At 45.9% G+C, this 24658-nt stretch overlaps 2 protein-coding genes across 2 annotated transcripts in view; both read left to right on the top strand.

Annotated features, from left to right (window-relative positions):
* Window positions 1-17587, top strand: part of LOC141100175 (uncharacterized) — a 51667-nt gene extending 34080 nt beyond the window's left edge. Inside the window, exons 6-7 of the mRNA XM_073588464.1 lie at window positions 15036-15141; window positions 15437-17587. Of these exons, the coding sequence (XP_073444565.1) occupies window positions 15036-15141; window positions 15437-16764 (1434 nt within the window). The 3' untranslated portion in view covers window positions 16765-17587. The remainder of the gene's footprint in view (window positions 1-15035; window positions 15142-15436) is intronic.
* Window positions 17588-18310: 723 nt separating this feature from the next.
* Window positions 18311-24130, top strand: LOC141100180 (uncharacterized). Its single transcript, XM_073588478.1, has 2 exons — window positions 18311-20224; window positions 20319-24130. The coding sequence occupies exons 1-2, from the start codon at window positions 19531-19533 to the stop codon at window positions 21470-21472; spliced, it is 1848 nt and encodes a 615-aa protein (XP_073444579.1). The 5' UTR covers window positions 18311-19530; the 3' UTR covers window positions 21473-24130.
* The last annotated feature ends 528 nt before the right edge of the window (window positions 24131-24658 follow it).

The following is a 24658-nucleotide window of genomic DNA, read 5'->3' as shown; positions in this document are numbered from 1 at the left end:
GTACAAAACATAAATTCATACTGAATAAACAATTCATATGGAACAGAGCAGACGGGCAGCAATTTAACCATGTAAGCAGAGGAGGGCATACAATGTGAGGCTATGGAGAAGTCACCCAAGCATACATAAATTCATTCCCTTAATATAGTGCATATTGTCTAAATGTATACAGAGATTTGACCATAAATCACAAGGGCGGGGAATAATAGTACAATAACTAGCAGATAATACTATTGAAGTTAATGACGTTATGCCAAAATAATAAAAATAACCACAGCTACCAATGGGAGCTAGTAAGCTGCCACCAGTATATAATAAGCAATAACATCAAGACCTCTTGCCCATATTGATGCCCAAACCAGTGCACAGTACATGTATTGTTCATAATTTAGTATTTTGTATCAATAGACCTATTTTACATATTTATCTTTGCTGAATTTATAATTGAACTAGCTGATGAGCCCGGCGTTGCCTGAGCATAGTAACCAACTGTGGTTAGTTATAACAAATTATAATGATTATATTGCACATAAAAACATTTCACATCATATATTCAACACTACAGATCTGCAACACAAATTAACTAAACGATTACCCAAGTATCCTCTCCTGTGTGATACTTTCCAGGACGTCCCCCTGACAGCACCATGGAGGACGTCCTCCTCCTTACAGGGACAGGAAAGCACACGAGAGGTTAAAAGGCCCCGTCCCACCCCCTTTCCCTCAGTGTCTTTCCTGTCCCTGCATGGAGGGACATACGAGAGGAAGATCAGGAAGCTTACCGGAGGGCACAGGGGGATAGGGCGGCCAGTCCAATCCTTCCCCCTGTCAAGACGCCCAGGGCCAACACTTCCCGGTGGGGAGTCCCTCTGCCCAAAAGCCAGGAGCAGGACGTCGCTCCTGGAGGGAGCCGCTCGGCTCCAGGCCGCGCTGCAGTCGCAGCTAGAAGCTGGGTCCCTGCAGGCAGTGGGCGATGCCGGCGTTAGTTCCCAGGCCGTGCGGCAGTGGCAGCTAGAAGCCGGGTCCCCGCAGACAGTGGCAGGAAGCGGGGCAGGAAGCGGGGCAGGAAGCGGTTGTGGCCGGCGCGATATCGGCTATCGCGGGAGGACGCGCGGGGGTGACGTCACGCGCCGACTTTGAATCAGCGCGCCAGTGGCTCAGCGCACGCCATCAGCTCACCGCACGCTAGCGGCAGACTTGGTGGTAATGGACCCAGAGGCGCCAGCCGACAGAGGGGTAAGTGCGCCTGGCGCAATCCACCCCTCACACCGCCTTCCCCGCAGCCCAGGACGTCTGACCCGACTATCCCTGTTCTGTATCATACAGGAGAAGGGAACCCCAGCCCCTCCGACAGTCTAAAGAGCCGGCCAAAGCCACATCTAAATCTGTCAGATGGCCGGTATGCAGAGTAAAGCTGCCAGACACCCATATCAAAACTCTCTGCGGACCCTGCACTTCAAGGGTCGTAAGAGATGAGCAGCCGTCCCTCCTTGCCGAGATGCGATCCCTGATTCGGGAGGAAGTACAAGCCTCCAGATCCAGCCTCTCACGGCAGCAATCCCCAAGTTCGGGGCCAAGCCAGAAGCGGCCGAGGTGGGAGATGGAGCTAGCCTCAGAAACAAGTTCGCCTGAGGGGTCAGACCTACGGGACTCAGATCCCGAGGAAGCGGGAGAGATCCCAACTGACAGGCAGGACCAGGACAGGAAATACCTGTTCAGGCTAGAGGACACGGACGACTTGGTGCAGGCGGTAAGAAACACCATGCAAATTGAGGAATTTCCTAAACCGCAATCCCGACAGGACTTGATGTTTGGGGGACTGGTCGCTCGGAGACAGACTGAGTTCCCTGTAAGTGAGCACATAAAGACAATGGTCCTTGAAGAGTGAAAGGAGGCAGAACGTCGACTCGTGCTGTCCCGGGACTTTAAGAGCCGACTACCCTTTGACCCAGAGGAAACACGATTGTGGGAAGAAATTCCTAAGATCGATGTTCCCGTAGCGAAGGTTGCCAAAAAGACTGCCACCCTCTTCAAGGACTCATCAAGTCTCCGGGACCCGATGGACCGGAAGGCGGACGTTCTATTAAAGAGAACATGGGAAACGGCGGCTGCCCTCACTAGAGTTAACATAGCAGCCACCTCGGTGGCCAGGTCCATGTTCCTATTGGTTGGGGCAGTTGGAAGAACACTTAACCAACAAGACCCCTAGGTCCGAGATCCTAGCTTCTCTTCCCCTGATGAAATCAGCCACCGTGTTTCTTTCAGACACGTCAGCCGAATCAGTAAGATTCGCAGCCAGGAACAGCTCCATTTCCAACGCAGCTCGGCGAGCGGTTTGGCTGAAGTCCTGGTCGGGGGATAATGCTTCGAAGGCGAAGCTTTGCTCCATCCCCTTTTCAGGCTCAAGGGTGTTCGGACCAGCTCTAGATAGCATCTTAGAGCAGGTGTCCGATAAAAATAAAGGGTTTCCAGAAGAAAAACCCAAGTGTCCCCAGTCCTTTCGGAGGGGGTCCTTTTTCAGAAGACAGTCTGACTTTAGAACCCAGGGTAGATCCAACAGGGGCTCCTATAGAAGTGTTCAGAGCCAAGGGGGGAGAAGCAAGGCCCTTCTTTTTGTGTCAACCTCCAGGTCTAGAAGGCAATGATGCCATAGGTGTCAGGGGAAGACTGTGACACTTTGCAGAAAGGTGGGGCCAGGTAACTCACAACCAGTGGGTCCTCAGAACCATTGCAGAAGGTTACAGCATAGAATGTTGCTCCCCTCCCCCCGACAGATACATTGCCCCCACCGTAGTCCCAGAAGACTTTGCCATGTGGGCGGACCTACAGAACATGTTCAGGTCAGAGGTCATAGTGCCGGTTCCACAGTCAGAAAGGGGAAGGGGTCACTACTCCTCCCTGTTCTCCATTGCAAAGCCATCCAGTGAGACCAGAACTATTATAAACTTAAAGCCTCTAAATGCCTGGGTGATATACAAGAGGTTTCAGATGGAATCAATACAGTCGGCAATTCATCTCATAGACATGTGTACCCTCGACCTGAAGAGTGCGTACTATCAAGTCCCCATCCATCCCTCATCTCAGAGCTTGCTAAGATTCGCAATCAGTCTACCGTCCCGGACCTGCCACTTCCAGTTCCAGTGCCTTCCATTCGGGCTGGCTTCGGCCCCCCGAATATTCACAAAGCTGGTAGCGGAGGTGGTAGCCTACCTGAGAAATCAGGGGTCATTATAATACCATACCTAGACGACTTTCTCCTAGTTGCAAGTTCAGAAAGGCTCATTCTGGACAGGAGCCGAACAATCAGAACATTGGAGTACCTTGGCTGGCTGATCAACGAACAGAAGTCAGACCTAAAGCCAGAAAGCGGGAAAATCTTCCTGGGAGTCCTTCTAGATTCAAAAAGCAGAATATCCCTGCTACCAGAAAAAAGCAGTGGATCATCCAGGACAGAGCCAAGAGCCTCCTGAAGCATCGCTCCTCCATAAGAGGGGCAATGGAGGTCCTGGGCCTGATGACTACTTGCATTCCGTGCGTCAGATGGGCCCAGTTCCATTCGAGGCCCCTGCAAATGGAAATCCTCGCAAAATGGGACAGGCGTCGGGTTTCTCTCGACAGGCTCATATCATTGCCAGATTCGATAACAAGATCTCTACGGTGGTGGATACAGCCCAGAAACTTACAGGTGGGCGTGCTATGGACAACCTCACCGTACGTAGTAATCGCCACAGACGCCAGTACGTGGGGATGGGGGAGCCCATGTAGAAGGGAAGATGGCCAGTCAGCATCAGAGACAGATCCTCCAACTTCAGGGAACTCTATGCGGTCTGGGAAGTGCTGCGTCAGAACCGGTCAGTAGTGAGAAATCGACACGTTCGAATATTGTCCGACAACATAACGGCAGTCTCGTTCCTGAAGCACCAGGGAGGCCCGAGGCATCGACCGCTCCAGGCACTAGCAGAAAGAATATTCACTTGGGCAGAGGAAGTGGTCCTCTCAGTAACGGCAATCCACCTGGAGGGTTCTCAGAACGTGGTGGCAGACTATCTAAGCAGACAGCAGGTCAGCCCGACAGAATAGGAACTGCACGAAGAGATCTTTCATCACCTGTGTCAGCGTTGGGGGACCCCCAGTATAGACCTATTCGCGAACCGGAAAAAATACAAAGGCCTCCAGATTCTACTCCCTGAACCCGACGGACCACCCAGACTGAGTGGATGCCCTAAGCCAGGCCTGGAAGGAACCCCTCTCGTACGCATTCCCACCACTAGCACTTATACCGGCGGTACTCAGGAAGATCCGCGAGGACCGCACGAGGGTGATAATGATAGTGCCATACTGGCCAAGGAGAAGTTGGTTTCCCCTGCTAGGGGCCATGGCAGTAGAAAACCCAGTCGAGCTACCCCTGAAGGGAGACATCATCCACCAGGGCCCGATCCGCCACCCAGATCCAGCAAGACTCCACCTCTCGGCATGGATCCTGAAAGGGACATCTTCAGAGCAAAGGGCTTATCTGATCAGGTCATATGTACTCTACTGGCCAGCAGGAAACCGGTGACATCCGCAATCTACCGGAAGATATGGAAGAGATTCTGCCTGGAAGGTGGCAGGTCCGACCTCCTGGCAGGTTCCCCCGACCTCCCTAGTGTCCTAGACTTTCTGCAGTTGGGGTATAATAAGGGCCTTAAACCTAGCACGTTAAAGGTCCAGATTTCAGCCTTGAGCTCCTTCTTCGACTACCCTTTAGCCTCCCATCCTTGGGTAGTAAGATTTATAAGGGCCACGCTGCGTCTTCGCCCCACAATTAGGCAGCTCACCCCTCCTTGGGACTTCGGCCTGGTACTCAGATCCCTATGTAGGGACCCCTACATTCCTAGTGAGAGGATGACCATTTCAACTCACTCGGAAGAAAGCTTTCCTGGTAGCCATTACCACGGCCAAAAGGATAGGGGAGATCCAGGCCCTGTCAAACAAAGATCCATATCTCCAGATCAGAGAAGATCATATAATCTTAAGACTAGATCTGGCGTTTATCCCCAAGGTAGCCTCTTATCAGAATATAAATCAGGAGATAGTGTTACCATCCTTCTGCAGCAATCCCCGCAATGAAAAAGAACAGCGTCTCCACTCTCTAGACGTAAGACAGGCAGTTATAAGCTATCTAGAGGCCACCAATGACTGGCGTATCAACCCAAACCTGTTCATCCTCTTTGGGGGTAAAAATAAAGGGGAAAAAGCTTCTAAGGCGTCCATCGCAAGATGGATCACCTCGGTAATTTCAGACGCCTACCAGTCAGAAGGCGCCAGCCCACCAGATACCTTAAGGGCCCATTCTACCAGGGCAATTTCGGCCTCCTGGGCCGAGCGCGCAGGCTCCTCGGTCGAACAAATTTGTAGACCGGCAGCCTGGGCCAGCCTTAATACATTTTGCAAACACTACAAGCTTGATGTGCTCTCAGGCCAACATACTGCATTTGGGAGAACAGTTCTCCAGGCAGTGATCCCACCCTGAGGAGGTGCTTTGGTACTCTCCATGGTGCTGTCAGGGGGACGTCCTGGAAAATAGGTATTAGACCCTACCGGTAATGATGTTCCCAGGAGTCCATCCTGACAGCATGGGTAGTTCCCCCCGTTATGTTAGGTTACATTATGTTATGTCATATGATGTAATGTGATGGTATCATTAAAAGTTATTGCATTATCCACGCTGTGGTACTCGTTAAATCACTGAGGGAAAGGGGGTGGGACGGGGCCTTTTAACTTCTCGTGTGCTTTCCTGTCCCTGTAAGGAGGAGGAGGACGTCCTCCATGGTGCTTTCAGGATGGACTCCTGGAAACATCATTACCGGTAGGTCTAATACCTATTTTCTGCTGAGCCGTGTATCTAATCCTATCCTGTGTGATACTGACTGCTGAGCCGTGTATCTAATCCTGTGTGATACTGACTGCTGAGCTGTGTATCTAATCCTATTCTGTGTGATACTGTCTGCTGAGCTGTGTATCTAATAGATAACACCATAGAAATGATAAGAATAATAGGCCTCAGTTACCACAACTGTCTACAAAGAAAACTGTTGCTGATAGCAACCAATCACAGCTCATTTTTCATCTTTTAAACAGCTCTGGGACAGCGTGGCGACTCTTGTGTTTCGACTTTTATGTGGCGAGGTTGGTGTATGTGTGGTGAAATGTGTGCTGAGGGTGGTATATGTGTTGAAGCACGTGGTAGTGTGTGGCGCATTTTGTGTGTGTGTGTGTTCATATCCCTGTGTGGTGAGTATCCCATGTCAGGGCCCCACCTTAGCAACTGTACGGTATATACTCTTTGGCGCCATCGCTCTCATTCTTTCAGTCCCCCTTGTTCACATCTGGCAGCTGTCAATTTGCCTCTAACACTTTTTCTTTCACTTTTTCCCCATTATGTAGATAGGGACAAAATTGTTTGGTGAATTGGAACACGCAGGGTTAAAATTTCGCCCCACAACATAGCCTATTATGCTCTCGTGGTCCAGACATGTGACTGTGCAAAATTTTGTGGCTGTAGCTATGACGGCGTAGATGCCAATCCCGGACACACACACACACACACACACACACACACACACACACACACACACACACACACTGAGCTTTATATATTAGATGTGCTTTTGTAGTGCATCCATACTATTAGGATATTTAAAACTCTCTGTAGTTCTTATGAGTTTTCTATGATATTTGAGAGGATCCTTGATACAGAAGATGTATTTTATGTCGTATTTGTTCCGGTATGTTTCCAGTATCTGTGATTATGATGGTGAGGCAGTGACTGGCATTATTGTAAATGGCCGTTGTGTCGCAGTGGTCCTCTGCGCTGTAACCCCGAAATAATGTTGTTGTGCTGGGACTTGTAGTTCCATGAGTTTTGCTTAGTTTATAATGGGGGGCTTATAGGGTTAGTCTGAGAGCTGGGCGGGAGTGACTAACCACATATACACCGCTCACCTATGGGGGTGGTTTCAGCTATATAATGTGACAGGTCTGGTCACATGGCTTGAGTGTATGGACTTGAATGGTCAGTGTGTAAGGTCCTGATGGTCTCTGTGTTGGAAGGTCCTGTGTGTGTGTATATCGGATTCCTGGAAGCACGGGGTGAGGTCATGGACCTGCAGAGCCTGTGACGGCTACTGCATTGAGGAAGCTACTGTCCTGCTGAGTATCTGGACTGTCAAGTGGCCTGGTGAGCAAGGCACTGTCCGGGACGGTGATCCCAGTTCGGCAGCTTCCTCGGGGACCTAGGACTGACAAGTCAGCATGTGGAGCAGGAGCTCCTGGAAGGTAACCCAGAGTATGGGGGAACTGTGTGCACTGACAAAGGTCATTTAATGAACTGTGCGGTCACCCACGGGAACTAGACTGAGTATGGTCCAGTGTGTTTAGAGACCGCAAACTTAATGTTATGTTCCGGTGAAGTATGTAATGGACTGTTTGTGGTATGGTTTTTGATTGCAAAAAACCGCATGGACTTGTTTGTGAGAAAACAGTTACTGTGTGCCTTCATCCCATTGCCAAGCTAGTGTCCCCCAACACATTCAGTAAGCGCTGTCTTACAGGGGCATACAGAGTAGAATTTCAATATTTGCAGATGATGCTAAACTCTGCAGGGTAATCAATACAGAGGAGGACAATTTAATATTACAGGAAAATGTATGTAATCTAGAAGTTTGGGCTGATAAATGGCAAATGAGCTTTATTGGGAATAAATTTAAGATCATGTACTTGGGCAGAAGAAATAAGATGTATAATTGTCTGCTTGATTGTAAAACGCTGGGCAAAACTGTCACTGAAAGACCTGGGTGTATGGGTGGACGGACGACAAACTCACATTTTGTGGCCAGTGTCAGGCAGCTGCTGCAAAGGCAAATAAAAATAATGGGATGCATTAAGAGGCATAGATGCTCATGAGGAGAACATAATTTTATCTCTATACAAGTCACTAGTGCGACCACACTTAGAATACTGTGTACAGTTCTGGTCTCCGATGTATAAGAAAGATATAGCTGAACTAGAGCGGGTGCAGAGAAGAGCGACCAAGGTTACTAGAGCACTGGGGGGTCTGCAATACCAAGACAGGTTATTTACAGTTGGGGTTATTTAGTTTGGAAAATTGAAGGCTTAGGGGTGATCTTATTACAATGTATAAATATATGCGGGGACAGTACAAAGACCTTTCAAATTATCTTTTTACTCTTAGACCTGTGATGGGGACATCCTCTACGTCTGGAGGAAAGAAGGTTTAATCATAATCAGACTTGGATTCTTTACTGTAAGAGCAGTGAGACTATGGAACTCTGCCATATGATGTTGTAATGAGTGATTCACTACTAAAATTTAAGAAGGGACTGGATGCCTTTCTTGAAAAGTATAATGTTACAGGGTATATATATTCGATTCCTTGATAGGGCGCTGATCCAGGGAACTAGTCTGATTGCCATATGTGGAGTCGAGAAGGAATCTTTTTCCCCAATGTGGAGCTTGGTGCTTGCCACATGGGTTTTTTGCCTTCCTCTGGATCAACATGTTAGGCTATGGGTTGAACTAGATAGACTTGGTCTCCCTTCAACCTTAAATACTATGTGAAGGAAGAGGGGACAGTACCTGATGGGTATGTCCCGATTCCTTCCTTGCATGCTTGAGGATGGCATCAGGGGCCCGCCTTCAGAAAAGGGGGGGGCTTCCTGGTATTGATAAAGTGTCCTCCTTCCTGCACCTTCATGGTCCTTAACGGTGCAGAAGACAGTGTCGACCCCATGAGAAGGGGGTAAGGTCACCTGGGATTGGGACCTCCGAGGAGGGGACTGTGATGGGGAATAAGGCAAGGACCGGCCACCATAAATCACCCTAGACACTAAGCAGTGGCACGGGATGGGGTCCTGCCTGGTGAGATCAGAGTGAACAGTGTTGAGGATGCCGCACTGTTCCTTGGGTCACACGTAGGTGGGAAGGCAGAGTGAAATTTACCCCCTTCTGCCCTTGAAGAACCTAAAAGGGAAAAAGATTAATGGGGAAAAAACGAGACCTGTTAGAAAAAAACACTGAGGTGGGATCAGATCCAAGTCTACCTGCTACAGACCCTAAGCTTAAACTGACTAACTTTGTGTCTGTCGGAGAGTATATACTACTGAGGAAGAGCTAACTTTTTGACTAGTGACAGCAGCATACACCCATGGTTACCTGCGTCCCTCAATGAAGCGATAAAGATAGTCTTTTAATCTTTTTTGTTAGTTAGGTCCATATATATTTGGACAGACAACATTTTTCTAATTTTGGTTCTAGACAATACCACAATGAATTTTAAACAAAACAGTTCAGATGCAGTTGAAGTTCAGACATTCAGCTTTCAATCGAGGGTATCCACATTAAAATTGGATGAAGGGTTTAGGAGTTTCAGCTCCTTAACATGTGCCACCCTGTTTTTAAAGGGACCAAAAGTAATTGGACAGATTAAATAATTGTAAATTAACCCCTTCACCCCCAAGGGTGGTTTGCACGTTCATGACCGGGCCAATTTTTACAATTCTGACCACTGTACCTTTATGAGGTCATAACTCTGGAACGCTTCCATGGATCCCGGTGATTCTGACATTGTTTTCTCGTGACATATTGTACTTCATGTTAGTGGTAAAATTTCATTCAAATAACTTGCGTTTATTTGTGAGAAAAACGGAAATTTGGCGAAAATTTTGAAAATTTCGCAATTTTCCAACTTTTAATTTTTATGCCCTTAAATCACAGAGATATGGCACACAAAATACTTAACTAACATTTCCCACATGTTTACTTTACATCAGCACAATTTTGGAACCAAAATTTTTTTTTGTTAGGAAGTTATAAGGGTTAAAAGTTGACCAGCGATTTCTCATTTTTACAACACCATTTTATTCTTAGGACCACATCACATTTGAAGCCACTTTGAGGGGTCTATATGATAGAAAATACCCAAAAGTGACACCATTCTAAAAACTGCACCCCTTAAGGTGCTCAAAACCACATTCAAGAAGTTTATTAACCCTTTAGGTGCGTCACAGGAATTTTTTTGAATATTTAAAAAAAAAATGAACATCTAACTTTTTTTCATAAAAAAAATACTTCAGGTTCAATTTTTTTTATTTTACCAAGGGTAACAGGAGAAATTGAACTGCAAAAGTTATTGTGCAATTTGTCTTGAGTACGCAGATACCTGATATGTGGGGGGGAACGACTGTTTTGGCGCATGGCAGAGCTCAGAATGGAAGGAGCGCCGTTTGACTTTTTCAATGCAAAATTGGCTGGAATTCAGATTGGACGCCATGTCACGTTTGGAGAGTCCCTGATGTACCTAAACAGTGGAAACCCCCTACAAGTGACCCCATTTTGGAAACTAGACCCCCCAAGGAACTTATCTAGATATGTAGTGAGAACTTTGAACCCACAAGGGCTTTACAGAAGTTTATAACGTACAGCGGTACAATTAAAAAATCATATTTTTTTCCACAAAAATGATCTTTTCACCCCAATTTTTATTTTCCCAAGGGTAACAGGACCCTAAAAGTTATTGTGCAATTTGTCCTGAGTACGCTGATACCCCACATGTGGGGGTAAACCACTATTTGGGCGCATGGCAGAGCTCAGAAGGGAAGCGGCGCCATTTGACGTTTTTGGCTGGAATTGAGATCGGACACCATGTCGCGTTTGGAAAACCCCTGATGTACCAAAACAGTGGAAACCCCCCACAAATGACACCATTTTGGAAACTAGACCCCCTAAGGAACTTATCTAGATGTGTGGTGAGCACTTTGACCCCCCCCAGTGTTTCACAGAAGTTTATAACACCCGGGCGTGAAAATAAAAAATTCGTATTTTTTCCACAAACATGATCTTTTAGTCCCCAATTTTTTCATTTTCCTAAGGGTAACAGGAGAAATTGGACCCCAAAAGTTGTTGTCCAATTTGTCCTGAGTACGCTGACGCCCCATATGTGGGAGAAAACTACTGTATGGGCACACGTCGGGGCTCGGAAGGGAAGCAGTGATGTTTTGGAATGCAGACTTTGATGGAATGGTCTGCGGGTGTCATGTGCGTTTGGAGAGCCCCTGATGTACCTAAACTATTGAAACTCCCCACAAGTGACCCCATTTTGGACACTAGACCCCCCACAGAACTTATCTAGATGTGTGGTGAGCACTTTGAACCCCCAAGTGCTTCACAGAAGTTTATAACACTCGGACGTGAAAATAAAAAAATCATTTTTTTCCACAAAAATGATATTTTTGCCCCCAATTTTTTATTTTCCTAAGGGTAACAGGAGAAATTGGACCCCAAAAATTGTTTTGCAATTTGTCCTGAGTAGGCTGATACCCTACATGTGGGGGTAAAACACTGTTTGGGCGCATAGCAGCGCTTGGAAAGGAAGGAGCACCATTTGACTTTTTCAACTCAGAATTGGCTGGAATTGAGATCAGACGCCATGTTGCATTTGGAGAGCCCCTGATGTGCCCAAACAGTGGAAACCCCCAATTCTAACTCCAACCCGAACCCCAACACGCCCCTAACCCTAGCCCTAACCCTAGCCCTAACCCTAATGGAAATAAATACATTTTTTTTATTTTATTATTTTTCCCTAACTAAGGGGGTGATAACGGGGGGTTTGATTTACTATTTATGGCAGTTTTTATGTTTGGCAGCTGTCGCACGCTAAAAGACGCTTTTTATTGTAAAAATAGTTTTTGCATCACCACATATTGAGAGCTAGAATTTTTCCGTATTTTGACCCACCGAGTCATGCGAGGTCTTATTTTTTGCGGGACGAGTTGACGTTTTTATTGGTACCATTTTCGGGCACGTGAAATTTTTTGATCGCTTTTTATTCCGATTTTTGGTACGCAGAATGAACAAAAACCAGCGTTTCATGAATTTCTTTTGGGGGGGGGTGCGTTTACACCGTTCCGCGTGCGGTAAAATTGATAAAGCGGTTTTATTCTTCGGGTCAGTACGGTTACAGCGATACCTCATTTAGGTCGTTTTTTATGTTTTTGTCGGTTTTATGCAATGAAAACTATTTTATATAAAAAATAATTATTTTTGCATCGCTTTATTCAGCGAGCTATAACTTTTTTATTTTTTCGCTGATGATGCTGTGTGGTGGCTCGTTTTTTGCGGGATAAGATGACGTTTTCAGCGGTACCATGGATATTTATATGCGTCTTTTTGATCGCGCGTTATTACACTTTTTGTTTGGCGGTATGATAATAAATCATTATTTTTTGGTTCGTTTTTTATTTTTATTTAAGGGGTTCGCTAAAGGGGTTAACTAATGGGACAGTTTTATAGGGCGGGTCGTTACGGACGCGGCGATACCTAATATGTGTACTTTTATTTTGTTTTTTTTTATTTCCAAAAAATGGATTTATTGGGGGAATATTTTTTTTTTTTTTTTCTAATTTATTTGGCGATTTTTTTTTTTTTTTTTTTTATTTTTTAAAAAAATTTTTTTTTTTTTTTAACTGTATTAAATAGTCCCAGGTGGGACATCACTGTCCTGTGACAGATCGCTGATCTGTCACATCACAGATCACTATGACAGATCAGCGATCTGACACAGGCAGTTCTGCAGACTTCCTCATGCCTGCGCTTTGCAGGCACTGAGGAAGCCAGCTTCCAAAGGCCCCCGTCGCCATCTTGGATTCGGGGGCCTGGAGGAAAGGAGTCCCCCGCAGCAGCGCTGCACATTGCGCTGCCATGGGGGGCTCAGGGAAGCACGGAGGGAGCCCCCTCCCTGCCGATGCTTCCCTTTAACCCCCGGTACACCGCGATCGTGTTTGATCGCGGTGTGCAAGGGGTTAACGTGTCGGGGGCGGTCCGTGACCGCCCCTGACACATTGTGCCGGGTGTCAGCTGTGATAATCAGCTGACACCCGGCCGCGATCAGCGGCGCTCACCACGTGGGCGCCGCTGATCGCGCCGACGTACTATCCCGTCCCCGGTCATACGGGCCCGGGTACCGTGGACGGGATAGTACGTCGGATGGCAGAAAGGGGTTAAAATGTTCATTTCTAGTACTTGGTTGAAAACCCTTTTTTGGCAATGACTGCCTGAAGTCTTGAACTCATGGACATCACCAGATGCTGTGTTTCCTCCTTTTGATGCTCTGCCAGGCCTTCACTGCGGTGGTTTTCAGTTGCTGTTTGTTTGTGGGCCTTTCTGTCTGAAGTTTAGTCTTTAACAAGTGAAATGCATGCTCAATTGGGTTGAGATCAGGTGACTGACTTGGCCATTCAAGAATATTCCACTTCTTTGCTTTAATAAATTCCTGGGTTGCTTTGGTAGTCATTTCATACTACAGATGGACAATGGCTTTATGCTTTGGGTCAATCAGTTTGGCTGCATTTGGCTGGATCTGAGCACACCGTATGGCTCTGAATACCTCAGAATTCATTCGGCTGCTTCTGTCCTGTGTCACATCATCAATAAACATTAGTGACCCAGTGCCACTGGCAGCCATGCATGCCCAAGCCATAACACTGCCTCCGCCGTGTTTTACAGATGATGTGGTGTGCTTTGGATCATGAGCTGTACCACGCCTTCGCCATACTTTTCTCTTTCCATCATTGTGGTAGAGGTTGATCTTGGTTTCATCTGTCCAAAGAATGGTCTTCCAGAACTGTGCTGGCTTTTTTAGATGTTTTTTTTTTAGCAAAGTCAAGTCTAGCCTTTTGATTCTTGATGCTTATGAGTGGCTTGCAGTGAACCCTCTGTATTTACTTTATCTTTATGGTAGATTTGGATATTGATACGCCTACCTCTGAGAGTGTTGTTCACTTGGTTGGCTGTTGTGAAGGGGTTTCTCTTCATCATGGAGATTATTCTGCGATCATCCACCACTGTTGTCTTCCGTGGGCGCCCAGGTCTTTTTGCATTGATGAGTTCACCAGTGCTTTCTTTCTTTCTCAGGATGTACCAAACTGTAGATTTTTCCACTCCTAATGTTGAAGCAATTTCTCGGATGGGTTTTTTCTGTTTTTGCAGCTTAAGGATGGCATGTTACACCTGCATGGAGAGCTTCTTTGACCGCCTGTTTCCTTCACAGCAAAACCTTCCAAATGCAAGCACCACACCTCAAATCAACTCCAGGCCTTTTATCTGCTTAATTGAGAATGAGATAACGAAGGGATTGCCCACACCTGTCCATGAAATAGCCTTGGAGTCAATTGTCCATTTACTTTTGTTTAAAATTCATTGTGGTAATGTCTAGAACCAAAATTAGAAAAATGTTTTCTCTGTCCAAATATATATGGACCTAACTGTAATTAGTTCTTCCAGGCTATATGGCGTGCCTAAAATAAAATTATTCCTCTGATGTGCGAGGGAGGTAATATGCAAATGAACATCACAGTTCCATGTGATAGGTCATCAATGTTGTCTTGTTTGGGGTCCGACACCCTTGCCGATCAGCTGTTCTCAGTGTCGTCGGCCACTGGCCAGAACTTATCAATTACGAAGCTGCTCTGTCTTCTGATAGTGGCCACGGCAGGGTACTGCACATCTGCCTCGTATTCACATCAGTAGGAGGCGGATGTTCCTTACCCTGCCGTGGCCACTTTCAGAAGACTGAGCAGCTTCACAATTGAGAAGTTCCAGTCGGTGGCAGACATTGGGAACAGCTGATTGGCAGGTGTGTCGGATAAAGTAGTGGTCAACGTCTTTTAACTTGTGTCTTTCATGCAACTTGTATTCTCAACTTAGATGTGTTCAAATTGCTTTTTCCATTCTCTTTTTAACTCTGTTAGTGGTTTTGTCAGGCTGACTATCTTTAAAAAACACACCTTTTTTGGCAGTAACAAGCTCTTATATGGCAATGTTGATGGAAACCTGCTAAAGTTCTGATTCTAGGAATGTGTCAATTAAAAAAAAAAAAAAAAAAATCCTGTGACCTGCTGATGGTGTCCTCAATGGTTACAAGATCACTTGCATAAATCAAACTTTACATATGTTTTTTGTTTTTGTTTTTTTTTGTTCAGGATGAAGAGCTGATTCATATTAAAGTTGAAGTTACTGAGGATGATGAGAATGACATGGTGACTAACGAAGATAAGGAAGAGGAAGACAGTGTATGTATCAGCCCAGGTGAGTGACTAGTATTATGAGAACAGACAATTGATCATTGTTACCATATTAACATTAACTTCCATGACCTCAGTTTATCCAAATTATGCATCTAGTAGACCATAGTTTGAAAAAAAAAAAAAAATGCCTGTTGGTGGTTTTAAATTGTCATATTCACTGTTTTGGCATTGTTCAGAATTGTTTTGCTTCAGGACTTCAATAGGTCTTCTGACTTAATGGCTTTTAGATTCTGTTTTTTTTAAATTAAGGTACCATTCATACACATTTAATTGCTGTTTTGTTTTTCATTCAACAGCTTTATTGAGCGCCACAGAAGCCACAGATGGACATCTGGTTTTACCTCCAGATTGTAAAAGTATAGTTAACAACTTTACACAAGAATTTGAAGGACAACATTTTTTTACACCTCATATATCCGCTATCCTGCCAAGTAGCAATTTTTTTAATCCATATGTTGAAGAACATTCCCTGGATAGTTCATTTATTGTTTCAAGTACAGATCACGGAGATGATAAATATTACCCTTGTTCCGAATGTGGGAAGTACTTCAAAAATAGAGCAAATCTTCTTCGGCATCTGAGAATTCATACAGGAGAGAAACCTTTTCCATGCTCTGTATGTGGGAAATGTTTTACCCAAAAAAGTGGTTTCATTCAACATACGAGAATTCACACAGGGGAGAAGCCATTTTCATGTTCTGAATGTGGAAAATGTTTTAGGCTGAAGTCTACTCTTGCTCAACATCAAAAAATTCACACAGGAGAAAAGCCGTTTTCATGTTTAGAGTGTGAAAAATGGTTTGCCAGAAAATCTGAACTTTTTAGACATGTGACAACTTACCACACAGACAATAAAATGTTTCTGTGCACTAAGTGTGGGGAAAGATTTTCAAAAAAATCAGATTTTTTTAATCATCAAAGCATTCATACAGAAGAAAAGTGTTTTTCATGTCCTGAGTGTGAGAAATGCTTTACAAGAAGGTCTAACCTTGTGAAACATCAGAGAGTTCACACAGGGGAGAAGCCATTTTCATGTTTGGACTGTGGGAAAAGTTTTGCGAAAAAGTGTAAACTTGATAAACATTTTAAAATTCATGCCGGGGAAAAGCCATTCTCTTGTTCTGATTGTGGAAAATGCTTCATGTTGAAGTTTAACCTTGTTACACATCAAAAAATTCATACTGGAGAAAAGCCATTTTCTTGTCCAGAGTGTGGGAAATGTTTCTCTCGGAAGGCTAACCTTGTTGAACATCAGAGGATCCATATGGGAGTGAAAAGATTTTCATGTTCTGTGTGTGGAAAACCGTTCTCGCACAAAACAGCTGTTGTCCAGCATGAGAGAAGCCACGTAGGAGAAAAACCATTTTCTTGCTTTGAATGTGGGAAATGTTTTACAAGGAAAGCCAGTCTAATTGAACATCAGAGTATTCACACGGGGGAGAAGCCATTTTCATGTTCAATGTGTGAAAAGCGGTTTTCACACAAATCTGTCCTGGTACAACATGAGCGCTCTCACATGGGGGAGAAACCGTTTTCATGTACTCAGTGTGGAAAGTGTTATACACGGAAGGCTTACCTTGTTGATCATCAAAAAGTTTGTAAGTTTGGAAAGCCATCTATGTGAGAAACCAGCTGTGCCTGTAGATTTCTACCAAGTCCTATTCATCAAAGAAGTCTGGAGATGAGGATGATATTCACATGGTTCTTGTTACTGGTGATATCTCTCCATGTTCTGAAACATGTTAACCATCATTGATATCACATGGAAAAAGACACCACTTAAATGCTCTAAGGGATTTAGAATGGTAGACTTAGATATCTCACATTGTCTGACTTGGAAGCAGAGTGAGTACTGGCATCATAGCCTATTTTTGGGGTTAATTCTGATCTCAATCTGTACATATCCATTATCTTCAGCTCACATATCAAATGTACAGTAGAGAACAATCTTTACTTTTTTTGTTTGGTTTTATTTCTGTCTTCCGTAATTAAAATTATATTCTTTAAATGTTTTTTTCAAGTTCTAGAACCTATCGTTATCTTTAAAAAACACAATATATGGCCAAAGGTAAGTAAACACCCTTTTGAGGTAGAGTTGAGATATTTCAGCTACAGTATTAGCAAACAGATGCATCCAGTCATCTAATCTCCATAGACAATTATGCATTGATTAATGTTGTTCCTAAACCTGTCATAGGCTGCAACCCATGCTGAAAAAATTAATTTGTAAAATCTTTCAACTGCTCATTTTTCCTGGTCAGCTATACAGTGGATTTAAAATGTGTACCCAACCCCTGCTAAAATGCCAGGTTAAATGTCATGTAAAAAAAAAAAATACAAAGAATAACTTCAGGACTTTTAACACCTTCAATGTTTATGTGTGTAAATCCATTAAGAAATAAACTGAAATCATTATGACAGGGGAAATAAAAATGGACTAAAATGTCGCATTAGTGTGATCTTTCTCTTATAATTGGGGATGTGGTTGTGTTCAAAATTAGCTAATCACAATTAAACAGGAGTCAGTACATCTGCATTAATTTACAGTTACTCTGATTAACCCCATATAAAGTTTAGCTGTTCTAAGGCTATGTGCACATGTTGCGGATTCCGCTGCTGATTCGCAGCGTTTCTGGCCCTGCGGGTCCACGGCAGATTTAGGTGCGTTGTACAGAACCATTGTTTTCAATGGTAAACTGAAAAATGCTGTGCACATGCTGCAGATTTTTCCACGGGTTACAATCCACAGGATTTCAATTCTTTGTGCAGAATCTGCAGCGGTTTCACATCTCCTCCATTGTAGAGATGTGAAACCGCAGGTCTTTTTGACCTGTGGTTTTTCCAAAATCCGCGCGGAAAAATCTGCACCACCGAAAACTACGTGTGCACATAGCCTTAGGCTATGTGCCCACGGTGCGTGTTAAAACGCACACCAAAAACCGGACTCCTTCCCAGAAATCGCGCGTTTTTTTCCGTGCGATTTCACCGCCATTATGATCGCGATTTTCGCGTGCGATATTCAAGCACTTTCCAAGCGATTTGAAGCATCGCTTGGAAAGTGATTGACAGGTTGGTCACACTCGTCAAACAGTGTTTGACAAGTGTGACCAGGTTTTTACTATTGAGGCTGCCTATGCGGCATCAATAGTAAAAGATAGAATGTTAAAATGCTAAAAAAAATCGGGGTATATTTTACCCTTCGCCACGACAGCACCCACTGGAGGTATCGGATCCGCCCCATTTGGAACAGGAAACCCTACAGGAAAGATAAAAGGGGGTGGTCCGCCTCTCCTCAGTTTTTGGTTTCCTGTTCCAAACGGAGCCAGGATCCTTCGGGAAGCTTACCTGGGCCATGCATGCCGCCTGTGCAGTCTCCTTGGGAACGGCAGGGGCTGCGGTCTGGAGGCAGCGTCGGGGGAGACTCCGCTAGACGGCTCCCCCCTCGTCTGGCAGGTGGAGGGTGATGACCGGGTCCGGGGTGGGCCGCCCGGTCTCACCCAGGAGTGCGCCGGGGAGGCACCAAGACGCCGCCGCTGCCCGGGTAAGTGCGCCTGTGGCGCGAAGAAAAAAAAGAAAAAAAAAAAAAGGGAAGAGAGGCTCCCGTGAGGCAGCGGTGGCGGTGAGCGCAGGCCGCAGAGAACAGGCGGGGGCGCGGTGGCCGGCCGGCGTGGAGACTCCTTAACCCCGGAAGTAATGATTGAACTTCCGGGGTAGGATGGCTGAGCGCGACGGCGCATGTGCGGGGAAATCCCGGGGAGGAGCGACTTCCGGGGAGAGAAAGGAGAGAAAAAAAAAAAAGAGAAGCAGCGCGCAATCTATTTAAACAGCGCGCAGCTGAGCAGGGACGAGCCATGTCGTCCCCAACGGAAGCGCACGCTCCAGCAGGAGATTCTGCGGGGGGCAGCTCCACCAGGGACCGCAACACTAGGACAGACACCGGGCGCAGGAGCGAAACTGGAGAGTCAAGACCTAGGACGGGATCTCAGCCATCTGATCCGGTAATATAAGGCTTCACTGGGTGAGTGTGCAAAGTATATACTCTGCCTACTAAGCGGACCTCTCCACCCCCCCCCCCCCCCGCCTTGGTGTCCCCTTCTAGACCAAGAAAAAGGAGAAATCCAAGCATAAAGAATGTGCGTTATGCTCTGAACCTCTCCCTGACTCCTACCCTAAGAAGCTCTGTAAGCAGTGCACCAGAGAGACAAAGCAGGGGGCCGCATTGTCGACAAAAGACATTAGAACTATAATCAGGGAAGAGATACAGGCTATTAACCGCGCCAAAACTCCCTCAGAGACTGGCAGCAAAAAGCAGTTAACCCTCAGCTCAGAGTCAGAGGAGGAAGGGGGGTTAATCTCTGACTCCTCACTCACATCCTCGTCATCATCAGACATGGAGGGACGGTCATGTTTCCCCCTGGATAGTGTGGACAACCTAGTTAAATCGGTGAGAAGCACTATGGGGTGTGAGGAACCAAGGGGTGCCCAAACCGCACAAGACATAATGTTTGCGGGATTGGCGGAAAAGAAAAGTAGAGCGTTCCCGGTAATACCGGCGATTAAGGCCCTAATAAAGAGGGAATGGGAAAAACATGACCAAAGAAGTTTTCTCCCATCAGCCTCAAAAAGAAAGTATCCATATAGCGATGAGGAGCTATTAAAATGGACCAAAGTGCCAAAAGTGGATGCTGTTATATCCTCTACCTCGAAACAATCGGCTATTCCAGTAGAGGACGCAGGCTTGTTGGCAGACCCGTTAGACCGCAAGGCAGAATCATCATTGAAGAGGTCTTGGGAAGCTACCACGGGTATTTTTAAGCCAGCGGTAGCCAGCACATGCACCTCTAGATCTATGCTCGTATGGTTGGACCAGCAAATCGAGCAAAAGGTGTCCAGAGAAAAATTACGGGCCGCTATCCCATTAATTAGAGGGGCAGCTGCCTTTATGGCTGATGCGTCGGCGGACACTCTACGGCTGGCAGCAAGATCAGCAGCTCTGGTGAACAACGCCAGAAGGGCGTTGTGGATGAAGAGCTGGAAGGGGGACGCGCAATCAAAGGCTAAGATTTGTGCAACCCCGTGTGAGGGTGAGTTTCTCTTCGGAAAAGCCCTAGACGAGATACTCGCCAAAGCAAAGGAGAGGAAGAAGGCGTTCCCTGACTCTTCTATCCCTTTCTATAGGAGAACCTTTAAGAGGCGACCGTTTGGAAGAAGGAGGCAAACGGAAAGATCAAATAGATGGGCCGCAAAAGAAGAGAAACAAAAGGGTACCATGTTCAGGGGTCCAACATTCCGAAGGGAAAATAGAAATTAAAATATCAGACCCACCTGTAGGGGGTAGATTACGGTTCTTTTATCCAAAATGGGAACAAATATCCTCAAACCCATGGATCTTGGGTATTATTAAAGAAGGAATGAAAATAGAATTCCTTCAATACCCTTATGATTTCTTTATCCTAACCCGCCTTAACTCTATAGCCCAAGAAAAGGCCCTCGAAGAAGAGATTCGGAGCCTACTAAGCAAGGGGGTTTTAGTGGAGGTCCCAGAGGGACAGGAAGGTAGAGGCTTCTACTCTCCCTTATTTTTAATTTCCAAACCAGATGGTACGTTTAGAACAATTATTAATTTAAAGAAGCTTAATACGTTTATAAAAAATTATAAGTTTAAGATGGAATCAATCAGATCCACCATAAAGCTTCTCTTTCCAAATTGTGTGATGGCGGGAATTGATTTAAAAGATGCTTACCATCATCTTCCTATCCATAATAGATACCAAAAATATCTAAGGGTCGCAGTGGTGTTCGATGGCAAGGTCCGTCATTTTCAGTACACAGCCATGCCTTTCGGCCTCTCAACAGCGCCAAGAATCTTCACCAAGGTGATGGCAGAGGTGATGGCCTATGTTCGTCAAAAAGATACTTTAATCGTACCTTACTTAGACGACTTCCTAATAATCGGGAACTCAGATACCCAGTGTACCGAAAGAGTGGCTGATGCAATCTCATCTTTGCAGGACCTAGGCTGGATCATCAATATACAGAAGTCCAGGCTCGTTCCGCAATCCCTCCAGATGTTTTTGGGGTTCCAATTGAACTCCATAACCCAGAAATGTCTACTTCCTCAGGTAAAGATAGCACTAACAAAAGAGAAAGTAGAGGCAGCCATAGATAGACCACGCATGTCTCTGAGAGGGGCAATGTCGCTATTGGGGTCGCTAGATTCCTGTGCCCCTGCAGTCCGGTGGGCCCTTTATCATGTCCGCACACTTCAGCATCAGATCCTCCAGGAGGAGAAGCGACATGGTGGTCACCTTGAGAGCAAGATAACTAACTGAGGAGGTCTTGACTTCTCTGGAATGGTGGTTAGATGATGACCATCTATCCTCAGGAGTCCCATGGGTCATAGTACCATCTGGTATCCTAACCACCGACGCTAGCCCCCAAGGCTGGGGAGCCCATATGGGGAATGGCTTTTGTCAAGGAAGATGGAATAGAGAGGAAAGAGAATACTCGTCTAATTTAAAAGAACTGACAGCAGTATACTATGCTCTACATTTCCTTCCACAGCTTCAACAGAAACATGTCAGGATCCTGTCGGACAACACCACCACGGTGGCCTACAAAAACAGACAAGGAGGTACTCGATCAGAGACTCTGATGTCTTCTGCGGCAAGAATCTTAAACTTAGCCGAAAGCAATTTGTTATCCCTCTCAGCTCTTCATATCAGAGGAGAGGACAACCAAGAAGCAGATTTCTTAAGCCGACACACACTTCGGCAAGGGGAGTGGTGCCTCAATCGCCAGATCTTCCAGGACATAGTAGCGCTATGGGGGCATCCTCAAGTGGACCTCTTCGCCACAAGGGAAAACAGACAAACAAAAACCTTTGCTTCCCTGTCTCCAGCAGATCACCCAGACATACTGGATGCCCTCCAGGCCTCATGGAAATTCAAACTGGCATACGCCTTTCCGCCATTGATTCTCCTGCCACAAGTGATCCGGAAAATCAGAGAGGAAAAGGCGAGAGTAATCCTGATAGCACCTTTCTGGCCCAAGAGACCGTGGTTCTCGTGGCTACGAATTATGTCAGTGACAGATCCTTGGGTTCTCCCCTCAAACTCCAACCTACTCTCCCAAGGCCCTTTCTTCCACCCTCAAGTGAACAACTTACACTTGACGGCGTGGAACTTGAAAGGCACCTATTAAGATCAAGAGGGTTTTCGCAATCATTAATTACTACGCTCCTACAGAGCAGGAAGCAGTCCACAACCCAAATTTATAAAAGAATATGGAAAAAATTCCTACAGTTTCATACAGCATCTCATACAGCAGAAGTCCCAATAGTTCCTATCTTAGAATTCCTACAAAAAGGGAAGGAATTGGGCTTGTCAGTAAACACACTGAAAGTACAGGTGTCTGCGTTGGGGGCGCTGTATGGCCATAATATAGCAGGGAATAAGTGGATATCACGATTCATTACAGCATGTGAAAGAATAACTCCGGTTCACATACCCACAATCCTTACATGGGACTTAAACTTGGTGTTAGACGCCCTGACAGAAGAACCTTTTGAACCGATAGATACGATATCCCTTAAATATTTATCATTTAAGACGGCCCTCTTGGTAGCACTGACATCCGCTAGGAGAGTGGGTGATATCCAGGCCCTGTCCATAGATCCACCCTTCTTGCAGGTATATCGGGATAGATTAATATTAAAGCCAGACCCCTCATACCTGCCTAAGGTATCAACAAAGTACCATAGGTCTCAGGAGATACTCCTCCCAACCTTCTTTGAAGATCCCTCCACTCCGGAAGAGCAGAAATTCCACACTTTGGACGTCAGAAGAACTGTCCTAAAGTATATTGAAAGGTCCGAGAGCTGGAGGCAGTGTAGGGCTCTCTTCATTTCTTTTCAGGGCCATAAAAAAGGGTATGGAGTCACAAAGAGCACCATTTCCCGATTGATCAGGGATGCCATCCGTTTAGCCTACTCTGCAAAAAATGAAGAACCTCCGGAAGACATCAGAGCACATTCCACCAGAGCAATGGCGGCCTCCTGGGCGGAAAGGGGAGACGTTCCAATTGAATCCATATGTAAGGCGGCAATTTGGTCATCCCCTTCTACCTTCTATAGACACTATAGACTTGACCTTTCGTCTACTTCTGACCTAAGCTTTGGCAGGACTGTCCTTGGCACGGTGGTCCCACCCAGGTGATGGTCTCTGGAATCTCTCCAGTGGGTGCTGTCGTGGCGAAGGGTAAAAAGCCGGATTACTTACCGGTAATGCTCTTTTAATGAGTCCACGACAGCACCCGCTCACTTCCCTCCCTGCTAGAAATATCAATATTAAAAGTATATCTGCTAAAGTTGGATAAGTAAAGTTATAAGTACAAGACATTGCCTAATCCTTGGCGGTCCTCCTGGTACTCTGAAATGTAAAACTGAGGAGGAAAGGCGGACCGCCCCTTTTATCTTTCCTGTAGGGTTTCCTGTTCCAAATGGGGCGGATCCGATACCTCCAGTGGGTGCTGTCGTGGACTCATTAAAAGAGCATTACCGGTAAGTAATCCGGCTTTTACCTTCCGACGTCCCGCGCTGCATTCCCGGGCCACAGCGTTCCCAGTAATGCCTTGCGAGACCTGTGATGACGTAGTCTCGCGTTGCTATAGCGATCTCGCGAGACTGCGTCATCACTGGACCGTGCCGCAAGGCATTACTGGGAACGCTTAGGCCGGGAATGCAGCGCGGGACGCCGGAAGATAAATATACCCCGATTTTTTTATTCATTATTTTTTTTTTTTTTTTTTTTACAGGGGTATGGTACCCAGGGCCTGGAGGACAGTCTCCTCTCCTCTACACCGTGGGTACCAACCGCACATGAGACGCTTAACTTCCCGCATGGTGGGCATAGCCACATGCGGGAAGTAAGCGATTCTCATGCATTCCTATGGGTGCGGAATCGCGGCAATTCTTTGCGATTCCGCACAAAAGAATGAGCGATTTTTTTTTTTCCGCGATGCGATTCCGCTGCGGAAAAAAGCGCAGCATTAGCACAGCATGTGCGGAATGCCATAGGAATGCATGGGGGGCGTTCTGTACATGATTTTTAAACGTTTTCGCGCCGAAAATCGCGGCAAAAACGCTTAAAAATCGCTACGTGGGCACACAGCCTTAGGCTATGTGCACACGCTGCGTATTCTGCTGCGGATACGCAGCAGAATCTGCTGCGTTGTACAGAACCATTATAACCTATGGAAACCTCAGTGCAGATGGTGCGGAATTTTCCAAGTGGTTTTTCCTGCAGTTTCCAATCCGCAGAAAGAATTGACATGTCATTCTTTTCTGCGGATTCCGCTGCGGTTTGCCATCTTCTCCATTGTAGAGGTGATAAACCGCCGGGCAAACCCGCAGGCTAATCCGCAGATTTTGCAAAATCCGCGCGGAAAAATCCGCAGACCAATCCGCAGCGTGTGCACATAGCCTAATAGGATTTTTCTGGCATTGTGTTCTCTTATTG

Source organism: Dendrobates tinctorius, unplaced genomic scaffold, assembly GCF_039654945.1.
Source record: "Dendrobates tinctorius isolate UK_male_01 unplaced genomic scaffold, ASM3965494v1 ptg000103l, whole genome shotgun sequence".
NCBI lineage: Eukaryota > Metazoa > Chordata > Amphibia > Anura > Dendrobatidae > Dendrobates > Dendrobates tinctorius.
Note: the sequence above shows the minus strand (reverse complement) of the source record. Positions and strands in the feature narration are given on the sequence as shown.